A 15,572-nucleotide genomic window follows, 5' to 3' on the forward strand; every position below is an offset into this window, starting at 1 on the left:
AAATGCAGGACCCGGCACTTGGCCTTGTTGAGTAAACTTGAAACTCGAAAACACTATAAAAAATATTATTTTTCTATATTGCCTAAAATAGAGCTTATAAAAAAAAAAGACACAAATAATTAGTAAGATCTATATACTAATATAAATAATTGGTAAAATCTATTTAAAATAGCATGGATGTGGGAACTATAGGCATTTTCAAAAGGAATGGAAAAATGTGACAAAGTTGAAGCATACTAGGTTTAAATAGCATATTAACACTAGGCAATTATGGTAATTTAGATTGTCTAGTAACTTTTAAATCATGATTTGACAATACTACATTAACTCAGAAGCCTCTGTGATCTTATCTGGGTATATTAAAGTATTACAGGGATGCCAGTTGCATTCAATTTTGAGTGTCAAATAAGGATTTGTTTTCTTCGTGAATGCATGATAAAGCATATCTGCTAGGATGTTTAATTTATTATAGAATGAAGCTTCAGGTATTATTGAATTGAGAATTTAATATTAAAATACATTATTCTGTTCTTACAGGAATAAAGAAATGTCTTAACTGTTTAGTATTAGGTGCTAATTAAATATATAAAGTAAATAGAGTCACTAAATTTTAGTAGCAATATAGTGTGTGTTAATGAACTGCTTCTGTGCAGGCAAGTGTTGTTTCAAATGCTACATTGCAAAGTTCCGATTATTTGCTTCAACGCAAAAGATTTCCTGAGGACTCTACTTCAAGTTTATGGTAATGAAATTAGCTGGAAACAAGGTAACTATCTAATCTAATCTATGATCTAATTCTATAATCTCTGTGCTTTTGATGTTTCTCTTAAAATCACTAGTTGTAGAAGTAACAAGATTGGTGGTTAAGTAATATATTGTAATAATAAATAAGTAATAAAATATTTCCATGTTTTTAGTAAGATGGAAAAGAACATCCTTCTTGGGGAGGTTGTGACCAGAGGCTTGGCATGTCAAGATGATGTATTTCTTCTCAGAGTAGGAATCAAATCATTGAATAATTTAAGGATAGCTTCCAGTGGAAACAAAAGCTCTCAACACAGTCCTGACTATAGCTGAAAAGGTCAAACTGTTTCAAGTTTCATGTTCCCTAGAAAAACTTTCTCTGCTCAAGGGGGAAGGCTAAAATAAATTCCAGAGGTGCTCATAGTTGTCAGAATTAGGAATCACTTGACTGGGTCCTTGTTTTTTTAATAGGAACAAATAAGACTCTTTTGTATGGATTTAAAAGCAACTACAAACAGAAGATATAAGATGTAAATATGATTTTTTTTTTTCCCCTTGGTTCTATGTATCGGATTACTGCTGAGTGAATTACAAAAACAAGTGTGACCTTTCAGGAAGGACTCCCTCTATGGAGAGTCTTCAGCTTGTGTTCAGCATCTGAAAAGTTTCATCAGTAAATCACAGTAAACTGGTGATGATTTAGAATCTGGTGTGAAGATCTACACAAAAGACACTTAGCTCTGGGAATGGGATAGGGGGGAAGAAACGTCATGATGGTACTGGCACTAGCGACAGTTTTATAACCTGTACACACAGGAAATACTAGATCTAGGTTAGATCCTATCTGATGCATAGGATTTGAATCTGAAGTTTCTAGTATCCAAAAGAGTTCTTGTCTAGGTTTTTTTAAACTTTGGAAGTTGATGCTTCCTCACCCATTATTTCTGCTATGGTAAAAAAAAAACAAATCCAACAAAAAAACCTTGCCTTTTTTAAGGTAAAAAATCCCATCATCGTAAATCAAGCAAACACTGAAATTTGTGTCTATGTCATATTGACTGCAGTCACTTGAATGATTGCACTCGTTCTCAAACTAGTGTACTAACTAGTGGAATACATACAGATAGCTTAGCCCTGACTAGTAAAATATGGCATGCTTTGCCGTTGGGATTCACTAATGTTTCGGAGCAGAAGGAGGACAGGACTTGAGTACCATTTCACAATCTTGAGGAAAGTATGCTTTTATCAGCACAGACTCTTCTCTTCACTTCATCCCAGCTTGACCCTAATTTTGCTTCACTCCTTTCAGCTTTCTGTCTCAGTTCCATATGTGCCGCCTCCTCCCCTTGAAGGTGGTGTCCTTTTTCCAGGACTGAATTGGTGGCTATAACTCATTACTGCTACCCTCACCTTTGGTGAAAATTTTAGTTGGGAAGGAAGGGATGGATGGATGGTTGAGGGGTTTGATTCTTTATCCTTTTTCAGCTAGAGACTGTCTCGTGCTCATTGTAAATAGACATACGAGAAAAGGATCTTTGAGGTATCTCAGAGACTATTTGGTAACAGGATTCTCTTCTTCCATGTATCCTTGGTAAGATGTAGTTGTTACTAGAAAAGTCAGTGCTCATTTCATGCAGTCTTCACAGGAGCTTGTGAATGTCCAGCATGTCACTAGGAAGAGCCTTCCTGCAGCCTCTGGGCATTTTCCGACAGCCATCAGCTGCCGAGTGTTTCTGCCCATCAGTGAGGCTGTGTTGCTTAGTCTGCCTCTTCACAATGCGTCATTTGAGTTCATGGCAAATCTGTCTGTTACAGTTGTCAAAGTTTCATTTAATTCCTGTAGGGATTACTTCCTGCTGAAAGAGTGGTGGAAATCCCATGGACACATCCGAAGTTTGGTTTTGGAGTGGATGCGGAGTTTGACATACTTTGAGCTGCACGATTCCAAGGCTAAGACTGTCCTTCCAATCACAGAAAGACTCTCTTAGTAGTACTGTCAGGAGGGTATCCTTGAGAGAATTTCTGAGGCTGTTCCTTAGCATCTGTTAGCTTTTGAGGTGAATAGCTGTTTGCATTCAGAGAAAAGGATAGTGAGCTACATAAAATCCTGCTATGAGACCATGCAGATGAAGTATCCTTCGGTTATCTGGCCACTCCAGCAGAGCTCAAGCTGATTCAGGGGCAAGATGTCTCATTCCCTAACATCTGCTGAGCAGCCACATGAAGTTCTTTTCAGCAACAGTTATATCAGTGGAGGTGAACAAGCCTGGTTCTCTTTAGAATAGTCCTGCAGCTGTAACTTGCATTATGGACATTAGTTTGCTTCCAGGTAACTGAGTCTGTAAGGTTGCATAGCATGGAGGTCTCTGTAAATGTACTTGTGGGTTGTCATTTTAACTTACTTGGGATACTTAGATCTATCTTTGGATATATCACAAAGCATTCTAGTTACTAGTTTCTCTCTCCTCTTTGTAGTACTACAGTACATATGTTGAGATTTTAGTTAAAAGGGAAATGAAACAGCACTAGGCTTGCTCCATCCTACATATCTATATGAACATGACAAAGTGCAGTGTAAGCACATATGATCCTATAGGACAAAAGGTTCTGATTTTTGGGAACAATGCATTGTGCACCCATATGTGAATTCACATATACATTAAAGATCTCAGAAGTCTGATTGCTAGGAAGGAAATCTTCTCTCCCTTGACCCCCAAGAGCAATTTTGTGGATATCAATCAAGTTAACAGCAACAACAAAACTGTATCAGAGAGAGACGCTCACAAGAAAAACTTCAATTTGAAATTTTTCAGTGATAAAAAAGGGAGGCTTTTACAGTCAATCTTAAGAACCAAAGGTTTACTTACATTTTAAAACTTGGACACCCCCCCCAAACCAAAAAACAAACCCACAAAAAACCCCTCTTCAAAAATATTCAATATTGAACTTACTCCTATGTAGTCATGATATTGACTGTTACAGCTGTGAATTCAGTGTTTAACTTTTTCATAGTGTAAATGCTTGTCTATTTATGATGTGTGTCTACAGGAAAGATGGGCAAAACTTCAGAGGTATTTCTCAGTATGGGAGGTAATTTATATATTTTGATTGTCAGAAATAACTTATTTTTGTAGTTGCTGATAGTGTCGTGTTAGATCCAAGGATTGCAGCATGGCTGATAAACCCCAGCGACACAGTTCCCTCTTTTGAATGTTTAATACAGAAGTATTTTGAAAAGCCTTTTTCTATGGGAACAGTAAATACAGATACAGGCACTATGAGAAATGCATCAGTATGGCTGATAAACCCCAGCGACACAGTTCCCTCTTTTGAATGTTTAATACAGAAGTATTTTGAAAAGCCTTTTTCTATGGGAACAGTAAATACAGATACAGGCACTCTGAGAAATGCATCAGTAAGTAGTTTGTTTTAAATTGTTTGTGGTTGGGTTAAAAGGGGAAGGAAGTGATGAAAGAAATTGCTTTTGCTTGCACATTATTGCAAAAAAAAGATAATGCTTTTCTGATGGAAGAAAATTATTATATTAATACTACTTGTTGGAAATCTAATTTTAAAGAAAGGGGAGAAGGGAAGGGTTCACTGCATTCTACCAAGATGGGATCATGTCCTTCAGGGGCAGCTGTAAAATTCTGCTTCAAAATTGTAAAGTTCAGTAACTATTAATTAATTAATGTATAATCTGATCTTTTTTCTTTCTGTCTCCCTGCAAACTGACTTCCAGCTTTCCTTTCCAAAATATCTAATGTTTTGTTCTCTTCATTCCTGTAAACTTGTAGCCTGTATTTAGTTAATTGTTATTAACAATTTTGCTGAATTTCACAGCTGGTAAAGACACCTCATCATAGACTGAGGAACAGTAGGGAAATGTGAACCTTCAAGCATGTGTATGAAAAATCTGTGAATTTTTATTCTCAATGCATGATGAACTTTTTGAGAATTTATTCCCAGCATGCCGTGGTTTAACCCCAGCTAGCAACTAAGCACCACACAGCTGCTCGTTCACTCCTCCCCCCACAGCACTATAGAAATGTCTTACTGTCTGTTGAAACTTATTTACTGAATGTTGTAAAATTTCGGTATTTATATTTTGGGCCATGGTGATCTACTCTGGACACATTAGTCTTCAGAGGTTGTCTGAATGATAAAAATAGATGTGCAGCAGCCTAAATGATGTTTTTTTGAAACCTTTCACTTTTCAGAGGCCTTGCTTGTTCAGCACAAGTACTGTAACATGATTATAGGGCTTCTAGGATACAAATCCACAGATGTCAAGTGGGCTTAGAGCACGGACAGAGGTCAGTTGTATTGCCACATACACATCTGTATAGACATTTCTGAGAAAACCAGAGCCTGTTTACTTTAAAACACTAGCTGTAAACTGCAGTTGTTCAGAAGCTACTTCATGAATTAAACTATTAGTGTAGGGAATGGACAGGCAAACAGGCAGAAGCTATGAAGTTGTTGGCTATTTCTATGTGATGTCCCCTCCTGTGAGTCAGCATCCTTTTGTCTTTCGCTAGCTTGACTCAGTCTTTTGTTCTTCATATATCACATCTATTCTTAGTTATCATTTCTCAACTTTGTCATCCTGATTCCCAGCTCTGAGTTAAATGTTGAAGTCTTATTTCCTTCCTGCCCTACTTCAGGTCTAGTTTGTTTCCTTGCCCCAACCATCTCCAGTGCCTTTATGCTGACTTGTTCACCCAAGTCCCAGTTAGTGCCTCCCTCTAACATCCTGTGATTACTCCCTCCCATCCCTTATGCAATTAATTTGTTCCCTGGACTCTCCCACTTTCTTTTTGGCTTCTCTGTTTGCTCAGTGAGTCCCGGTTCTTCCTGTGAATCCTGGCTCTTTGCCAGGTTTACCTCTTCAGCCTTCTTGCTCTGACTTTACTGGTAGGTTCCTGACAGTTGTCCGTACTCCCAGAGGGATCCATGTCAGGTGATACATCATGTCTTGTGCCCCACTACTTCAGTTAAGCTCCCTCTGTATTGTGCTAGTCTTGTCCACCTGACGTAGTACTTGGAATGACTGCTATTTTATTCTGTAGCCCACTAGTCATCCACACACCTCTCTAGCATAGAATATGTGCTCCTTGCTGCTTGTCTGTATATTTGATGCTGTGCCAAAAGGCTCAGTAAAAGGAGCCATAGTCCATATACCTTGAAACCTTTGCTGAAACAGGTGCTAAACATCATACTGCTCTTGTCATTGCTGCATTTGCTGATGAGGAATCTCGGTGTCAGTTGAAGCCTGTCACTGGGCTTACTTCCACCTCCAGAATGGGATCAAGTAAGCTGTCTGTTGCTGAAAGCATAGTATTTCAGACAGCTTGGTTGTTTCAGAACCAGTGGGTATGGATAAGGTTTCTTGGAGACAGGTTGATGGCTTTTCACTGGAGTATGGGCGTTAAATTAATATGTCTGGAGTAGAGAGAAGTCCTCACTGATAGGACTAGATTTATAAAACAAGGATGACCACCAGCGGATCTAGATATTTCAGCTTTGAAGAGAGCCCTCTGTATCCTACCTTCAAGGGCCTACCGTTTCTCAGTCTTGCAGTGTTCAAGTCTGCTGTAGGCCAAGGGGAAACCTGTACAGTAGGTGTTCATATTGTCTACTCACAAATGACCCACACAAACAATGCTGAAGTTGTATAGACTAATAGCCCCCCTTGCGTAGTTGGGGATTACCCCATTTTAACTCTTTTCTGCTGCTGGGACTTTGCTGGGATATGCTTCCCACTAACAGACATCAGCTTACGTAGAATCTGTTTAGTTTTACCTGCTGTTATCTTGAGTCATATGGTCATTTCAAGATAAAAACAACTGTGGTCCAGGCTTAAGCGTGTTCTGAATGACTGCAACACTAATGCCCCTTTGTTTTATGGTATATGGTAGGAAAATGTGTCTGCAGCATAGATTACCCCAAAACTCTGGTAATTCTGTTTTTAGCATGAAACATAACTTCTTGTAACTAATAGGTGTCTCCTATGCTTGTTGCACTCAGCACTTCTCTTAAAAATTAGTTGGACCAATATGATAAAGTTCCCGTGGTAGTTCTTCCCCAGCTGTGTACCAGAATGCATGCCTCTGTAGCAATAATGTATTATAATTTGTCCTAATATAAACTAATTTTCAGTCAGTTCTGGTTCTGTTGTGTTTGTGCAGCAACAAGTAATTTGGATTCCTTCTGCATTCTGTTTGGATCAAATAATGGATGAAGCATTGCTCTTGTCAGTCTGCATCTGCTGTAATGCTTTGGTTCCAGACTTCTGTTTTTCTCCAAATAATGGGGCTGTTTTGCAAACAGTAGGCCAAAATTGTGAGTTTTGTGTACAAGGCAGATTTTTACACACTGTTTGGAGGGTGGATTATGTTTACCTGTTGATTTACAGCTGACTCTTGCACTGTGAGGGCACAGGATCAAGTGTTTAGATGTACTGGTGTCTCAGTCCGTGCCTACCCTCACTCCCTAGAAACACAGCCAGGAGGTTCTGAGAGTCATCCTGAAGACAAGGAGGGGATAATGGCATCTAGCTCAGGGAGCAATTCCTGCAAAAGACCCTGTTCAGATGGAAAAAGGTGTCCAGAGATACCTTCTCACAAACTCAGAAGGGTCCTTACCTCCCTGAAGAGAGAGGAAGATCCTCCCCGTCCATTAATTTTGATATGAATATTTTTTTTTTTATTTTAGAAAAATCCTTAATTTGGAGATCTGTTTAGACTATATAGACCCTCCTTTAGGAAGGATTTTGAAGATTTCCCAACCACTTTGATTATTCTTACCTGCTTTTTCTTCAAAAGAACTACTGTTCTGGCTGGACAGATTAAAAGCCCTGGAGGACCATAGTATTCTGACATCGGGCCTGTTCTTAAGAAAATATTCTTGGAAACAATTTCAGTGGCAATCTTTCTGTTTTAGTCTATAATTCATAGCTTAATGACATCCAGCTTAGTAGAGTGATATCACATTTAGTTACACTGCATATACTCTTCTGGATGATAGAATCCTGGTCTTGTTCTTTACAAAATATTGGATGTTTCATTCAAATGGAAGCATTGTCTTCATGTTTTATGCAATCTTAGAGGAGAGTGTAAATCTGATAACAAGTAGAAATGTCCTTTTCTTTCCTTCTCATCACAGAAGGACCAAAGGAAAGATTCTGAATATATCAAATAAAAATTGTGAAACTGAAATGGGCAGCAAAGTCAGATTTGGTAGCATAGTTTCTGAGAGCTTACTCTGGTAAGGAAAACGCTTTCTAGCTCAGTTTGAGTGGAGAAAGCGGAATATATTTCTTTTGGAGCAGATTTTTTTTCTCCCAGCTGTAGGTATTTCATGAGAGCAGTAAGATAAGAAACCTGTAGAATAGCTGCAGATCTGTAGAGGAAAGAGACTTCTGCAGCTCATAGCATGAGAGCCCCTCTTAGTGTCCCATCAGCTCCAAGATAGGAATGCAAATAATAAAGTGAGCGTAGAATAATTAGGATTCCTTTAAAGTATACATAGGGTGAATGATAAACCTGAAGATAGATTGTACAAGATGCCCAAGGAAGCCTCTCAGTGCCTTTTCAATTGAGAAGCTTTCCACGTGTTTTCATGGCCATTTCGTTTCCTGTCAATGTATTCTTTTTTAAACTTTTTTGCTATTCTTGACAGAAAGATGTAATTCACTTGGGAAGCAGGTTTTAAATTTATTTTCAACCCTGCCTATGTGTATTAATTTAGTAGAAATTATCTTGGTCAATCTCTAGCAATGTGGCTATTGAGGAAGAAACAGTATGTGTTACCAGATTATCTTCTAAAGTGGTTAGGATTCTATTGGCCTCAAAATTGATTTCTGCTCGGATGAGTCTTCCATGTGATGTACATTAGTATTTTATGCTTGACAATGTGAGTGTAAGATTAGGCATCCTGCAGTTCTACTTGCTATTGATTCCCTGCCCCCCCCCAACTATCATGGACAGGAATCTGCAATCAGTACTGCACTGTGTCTGGGATAATTATCTTGCGTTCTGGATTTCTGTACTTGCTCAAAATTCCATAGTCTTATGGGGTTTAATGCAGGTTTTCCTTGTTAGACTTCTCTCATCAGTCTTTCCTTTCAGGGATTTTTTTCTTCTTTTTCCCTTCCCATTTATTATATAAAACCAGAACTATACTAGAATCTTTCTTAGAAGTCTTAATTGCCCTTAATAGAATAATGCCTTATGTCAGATGAATCTCACATCTACCTTTTTGGATAGTCAGATGCTGAGCTCAGGGTATGGAACTCTACAGGATCTCACTAAATTGAGCGAGCACAAATTGAAAGTAATGCATGCAGAGTAGTTTCAATTTACAAAGAGATCTTGGAATCAGTGTTGCCAGTTTTATGTTGGTTCAATGTGTAGCACCAGCCAAAAAGCCAACAAAATATAAGGAAAAGTATTGAGAACAAGAAAAGGGACATGATTTTTTTGCCATAGAAAACCTTGGTGCACCCACGTCTTGAAGACTGCAGTTTTGGTCTCTGCCTCAATAAAGGCACAGTGGGCTTCTGAAAGGTCAGAGGATCGAACAGCTGCTTTATAAGGAGGATGTGGAAAAAATTGTGGTTATTTAAGATGGAGACGGAAAGACTGAAGGGCACTATACTAGCAGTTTTCTAAATTATTATGAAGGTAGTGGATAAAGTGAATGCAGTGGTACTATTCAGCAAATCCTGCAGTACTATAACTGTGAGTCATTTGATGAAACTAGGAGGAGATGGGGTTAAAAACTGATAAATTTATTTTTTTATGTGGTTAGCAATGAAGTCTGCAATCTAGAGATAAACAAGAAAATGTTAAAAATATTTTTGAAGCAATCAAAACCTGGACTGTCCCTTAGAGATGATAGTCTAACTTCATGAAAAAAATTTTGTAGTCTGCAGATTAAGCAGGTTCTGTTAAACCAATTGTTCTACACCTACTGTACGTGAAAATAATTTATATATGATTCTCTTTATAAAAACTGTTATGTTCACCTCCTTCAACTTATTCTTCTAAACTAAATAAACCTGATTAATATCTTTCTCTGTAGGTCATGTTTTCTAAACTTACTATTATCTTTGGTTCTCTTCTTTAGCCTATCTGACATTTCTTAATGTCTGTCTGAAAGTATTGTGGCCAAGTTGCCCCAATACTTCAGCTATATCCTCAGAAGTATTTATCAACACAGAGTAAATACCTCCTTTTACACAAATAACCCTTAGTTTAATTTCACTGTTTTACATAAAAAACTATCATAACATGTCATACTTAACTCCATGTAACCTATTTTCCTGCCTCCAACACAGACCAGTATGTGATTCTTGGGGAAGAGTATATAGACAGGCAAGCACATAACTTTAGTCCTCAGGAATGCTGTCCTAGGTTCTATGGTTTGTGGCCCAGGAATTTTATGGGACATTGCTAGTGTTTTTGCACTTAATGGCTTGGCTGTAAGTTTATTCCATAATTTTGATTGTTCAGCCATCGCTGAAGATACAGGCTGCAGGAAAGAAAATCTACATGCAGCGTTTTCACATTCCCTTCTTTCCTCACAGGAATTTAGTAATGAAAAGCAGCACTTTATTGTTTACATTTTGTGTATTAGCCCAATAAACAAATTTAATAGGTTGACATTAAGTTTGTTTCTAGAGATCATGTTCTTGGAGCTAATGATCATATTCTCAGTGTCTGTATGCATTTCAAAATGGTCTTCTAGCCAACTGAATGAGGTGGCATGGCTCTGTGCAGAACGCTTCTGGAACAGAAGGGAAGGAAGTGAATAGTTCAGGCAGAAAAGAGCGGCAGTACTGATAGGAGAAAGAAAATTGCAAGGAATTTTTCCTCATTTTACAAGTAGTAATAGAATTCTCACTTCAATGTCAAAGGCAGCGTAGTGATACTATTTCTCCATACTCAGTCTGTGCAAAATGTAAATAAAGGAACAGGTAAAATCTTGAATGTTCATGATCTGTACTTCTCTGTTCATGAATTGTTTGTCAGAGGTCTAAGAACATTACTAAAATGTTAAATATAACAGGAGATATACAGAAAAATATATTTATCTAGTTTAATCCCTTTTAAAATAGATAGTATTCTAAATATTTTTGTTAGCATTAAAACTATTGATTTTTTAAAAAATTTATTTCTATCAGTATCAAAACTTAGGTGTGAACTTGGAGAAGCTTTATAATGTAATGATGGATCTTGCTCATGACTTACAGGTAAGCTATAAAAAGTAATTACTCAGATATAACTTTGGAGGTATTACCATGAATTAAAGAGAGTGGTGTGCTTCTCATTCAAATCAGAATCTCTACTCAAGTTAAACAGAAGGCTTCGATCTTTACTGGTTTACTGTGGTGGTCAACACTTAAAATAAAGTTGTCCATCAAAATTGCCTTTTTTTCCAGGAGGAGGAAATGGTTTGTCTCAAGGTTAATCTTTAGAAGAAACTTTTCCTCTGCAACAGTTAACTAAATATTTAAATGAAGATTCTAAGAATGGGAAACGTCCAGAATATTGTGACTTTTCTTTTGGTATTTTAAAGCTATATGAAACAGTCTAAAAAGTGTTAACAGAGTTAAAACAGACTGTAGGTGGGTTTTTTTTATTTATTCCTTGGGTACAAAAACTCTTAGCATATCTTTTGCTCTAGGTTGTATTAGCCAGGCTTCTTAGAGAGGTGGTCGATGCCCTAAGCCTGTCAGTAAGAGGCATTTGGACAATGCCATTAATAATATGCTTTAACTTTTGGTCAGCCCTGAAGTGGTCAGGCAGTTGGACTAGATAATCATTGTAGGTCCCTTCCAACTGTACTATTTCCTTCCATTTTAGCCCTTATTGCAGTTCAGAATGCATCTGAAGAAGTCTTTTAGTCTTTTTTTTCTGTGTGTTTGTTTTCTCCCTGTAATCATATACCTGGAAAAGTGTCAGAATTTCGGGATACGCTTAGGTTCTGGTGAAAGGTACATCATAGAATCCTAGTGGTTTTCCTTAAAATTGATGGTAGCAAGTGTAGGGCTTAGACCATTAGTTGATGGAGCCATATTAATCTGGATATCTAAGTGGTCCAGCAGTATGATGAAACAATCTGTGAAGGAAGGCAACAGGGAAATACCAAAGGCACAGAAATACCAAAGGCACAGAAACACTGAGAGCCAGCCTACAGGAGGAGTTTTTAGACAAGTGTTACTGTCTGATTGCTTCAGTGGTTAGAGAAAAAACAGGCTTCCTGTTCTTTGTAACTAAATTGGGTATGTAATCCTATCATCTTTTATTTTCTTCCTAATGAAAACAAAGTTATGAATTCTGAATGGTTGCTTAATTGTTCAAGTAAATAAAGAAAAAGGGATAACTGTATGTCCTATTATAATGGAGCTTGCTTTAAAAATAAACCATTTAGAAAAATAAGGTGTGTATATTTCTTTGTTACTATTTCTGTACAAAATTATTACTATTACAAAATGTATTACTATTCCTGTACAAAATGAAGTGATAATGGACTACAGTATTTAGATATAATTCAGACAAAGTAGAATTTCATTCCGCAAACAGTGTTTCTATAATTCAGACTAAGTAGAATTTCATTCCGCAAACAGTGTTTTCATATAAATAGGGATTATACAGAAAGTGAAATACTGCTTACTGGAAAATAGATCCACATAATGACACTACTATATGTTTTAAGATTAAAATTGGCTGATACTGAAGAATTTATTTGTATCTTGCTTTACAGGTTCAAGGTTTGTGGAAATTATTTTGCACATTAGAGCTTCCACTTATCAAAATTCTGGCAGGTATGAAAGTTCAGTTCAAAATATGAATCTTCACTATTTTCACACAGCTGCTGACTATGCGCAAGTAAACATTTAGTATTCTGAGGTATAACATTTATCTTAGCCTCATAACAGCTGTGTGAGTTTGCGTTTCCAGTTTACAGTCTAAGAAGCATGTAAAATCGAAATTATGAATTGTAAGTGTTCTCAGTATATAATTGTATTTACAGTGATGGAAACACACAAAATACATGTGAACAAACAAGAACTGAAAAAAACATCAGAGATTCTGGGGGTAAATTTTGTCTTTATTTTTTCTTTTGGAAATTGTATAGCATCATCTTTCTGCTTTTACTGAGGATAACTGATTAAAAAGAGGAGGAATCTTTTTGTTTTGTCACGTTTTACATGACAGTTTGTGGTTGCTAGTATTTTTATTATTATAAATATAACTAATGATATTTACATTTTAGGATACTTCCATATTTATTTAGGCAAGCAAAAAGGAGACATTTGCTTCATTAGCCTTACAGTTATCAGTAACCATCTTCCTGAGAAGTGATAGATACTTCTTATCTCTCTTTGTAAATAAAACACTCTTTACAACTTACGTGTTCTGAGAGTTCTAAGTTTGCCATTTCCCCATTGATAAAACCAGCTACAAGAGAATCCTGTTTTGTAGCATAAAATCTGACTACATAATCATAGTGGTCTGACAAATTATTAATTTACCAGAATAATTTGCATAGCTCTGTTTCTCACAGATCTCTAAGTCTTCAGTAACCTAAATTATTTTCCCACAAATTTTGGTACTTTTTACTACAGTAAATCCCCTTCCCAGATCATGAAGAAATATAGATTAAAGAGTATATAAGCAATCTACTAAACCAAATGTTGATAGCCAGCAATGATCACAAATTATCAAATACCCTATTTTTAAATAGAAGTCCAATATACTTGCTAACTGAGGAAGTAGCAGATATTGAAGAAAATAATATAAACTGAATAATTCTGATGTACTAATTTATAGTTGCGACTCAAAGAGCTTAGAAATATAGATTAAAGAGTATATAAGCAATCTACTAAACCAAATGTTGATAGCCAGCAATGATCACAAATTATCAAATACCCTATTTTTAAATAGAAGTCCAATATACTTGCTAACTGAGGAAGTAGCAGATATTGAAGAAAATAATATAAACTGAATAATTCTGATGTACTAATTTATAGTTGCGACTCAAAGAGCTTGAACAGGAAGCTCATCAAATTGCTGGAGAACAATTCCTTTTGACCAGCAGTAGTCAACTCAGAGAGGTAATATTTATACTACTGCTATTATGTAAGTTTTAAGTTCTGTAATTTGTTATTGATACAGAAGAATGATAAAGCATATAAAATTGTCCTTACAACTTCAGAATCATTTTTCTTCGATATTAATTATCTTACTTTCTGATTTTAATGGAGGACATAGCAGTTTTTCAGAAATATAACAATGTTGGATAATCTGTATTTGATTGTATTTACATAAATTATGCATTTGACTTTAGTAAATACTGTAAATTGTTATTGATACAGAAGAATGATAAAGCATATAAAATTGTCCTTACAACTTCAGAATCATTTTTCTTCGATATTAATTATCTTACTTTCTGATTTTAATGGAGGACATAGCAGTTTTTCAGAAATATAACAATGTTGGATAATCTGTATTTGATTGTATTTACATAAATTATGCATTTGACTTTAGTAAATACACTACTTTTTCAATAGCTCAGAAATAAAGATTTGATGTTTTCAATTCTGTGTTAGTTCTCTTTGCTACAGTATGCTCTATTTTCTTGAAATCTGTTTTCTAGACTTAAGTTCAGGCACCAAATAATTTTCCTTTCTGTTTCAGCACTTGAAACACTGAAACATTTCTCTTATGTGTTTTTTCTTACTATAGGTACTATTTGAAAAGTTAAAACTGCATGCACTGTGTGAGAAAGTTCACAGAACTGAAATACAACGACTTGTGTCCACCTCAGAAGTTGTGGTGAGATGGGAAGGGGTTTTAAAACCATCTGCATGATTTAGCAAAACTTCTAAATTATATTCCAGTGAAATTGCCATTTGTCTAAAGTTTTCCTAACAATCTTGATTAATTGTTGTATTGTACTAATCACAATTCATTTATTTATGCCAGAAATGAAAGTTGCACTCCATGATGGGGAAAAACAAACTAGCTACTGAAGCTAAACTTTAGCTATAAACCAGGGTTAAAAACTTTAGTACCAGCATGCATGTATGACCATCTTCCTTAAAGGAAGGAGACTTTCTTACTGGTCAGATTTTGGTAGCTCAGTATGACTGACTGGTTGGGTGAAAGAGACCACTGGTAAAAGAAAAGAACATTAATGTAAAATCTGCTAGTGAAGGAAATAGCAACCCAAACTTTCTCTTTGCCGTCAGGAGATTTGGGCTAAAACCATGTTGTCATCTTTTTATGGCCCCTTATTCATTCATGCTAGGTAAAGAGGTCTGTAGGAAATTATTTGATACCTGTGATTTGAATAAGGAGTTGTCACTTTCTCTGTATCGTCCAGTGTTTTACTTCTTGTGTGCATGAATTTTCCTCAGGCTTTTTTTTTTTTCTTCTGTGGAGATGCTTGTCTTCAGTAAGAGCGGCTGCATTTGGAGTCAGATCTGCAGGATCTTGATAGAATCTTGTTCCCTTAGAGCAATAATGACCAGTTTAGATACTTTGATACACCTGTACAAGAGATCAAATGTATCTTCAGATTCAGTGCAATAAATATTGCACATATGAAGCTTCTCCAGTTCTTTCTTCTGTTAGTGTTGGAGCAGATAGTTTTCAGCAATGCAGACGTTCATGTGTGATCCCACACAAGTGCAGACACCCGCCAAAAACACTTGTCTAAAAATGATGAAGTCATTACCAAGCAGACTTCTTGGTAACTTGAGGCAAATGTGGATGCTCCTTCCTTTTCATAGAACCATAGAATCATTTAGGTTG

At 36.3% G+C, this 15,572-nt stretch overlaps 1 protein-coding gene across 1 annotated transcript in view; it reads left to right on the top strand.

Moving 5' to 3' along the window:
- POLN (DNA polymerase nu) overlaps positions 1–15,572 on the top strand; it is a 103,984-nt gene that overhangs the window by 10,908 nt on the left and 77,504 nt on the right. The window contains exons 6-12 of the mRNA XM_019473678.1: positions 654–766; positions 3,879–4,036; positions 10,934–11,002; positions 12,517–12,577; positions 12,787–12,851; positions 13,787–13,870; positions 14,502–14,591. Of these exons, the coding sequence (XP_019329223.1) occupies positions 654–766; positions 3,879–4,036; positions 10,934–11,002; positions 12,517–12,577; positions 12,787–12,851; positions 13,787–13,870; positions 14,502–14,591 (640 nt within the window). The remainder of the gene's footprint in view (positions 1–653; positions 767–3,878; positions 4,037–10,933; positions 11,003–12,516; positions 12,578–12,786; positions 12,852–13,786; positions 13,871–14,501; positions 14,592–15,572) is intronic.

This window comes from Aptenodytes forsteri, unplaced genomic scaffold (genome assembly GCF_000699145.1).
Source record: "Aptenodytes forsteri isolate BGI_AS27 unplaced genomic scaffold, ASM69914v1 Scaffold88, whole genome shotgun sequence".
Lineage (NCBI taxonomy): Eukaryota > Metazoa > Chordata > Aves > Sphenisciformes > Spheniscidae > Aptenodytes > Aptenodytes forsteri.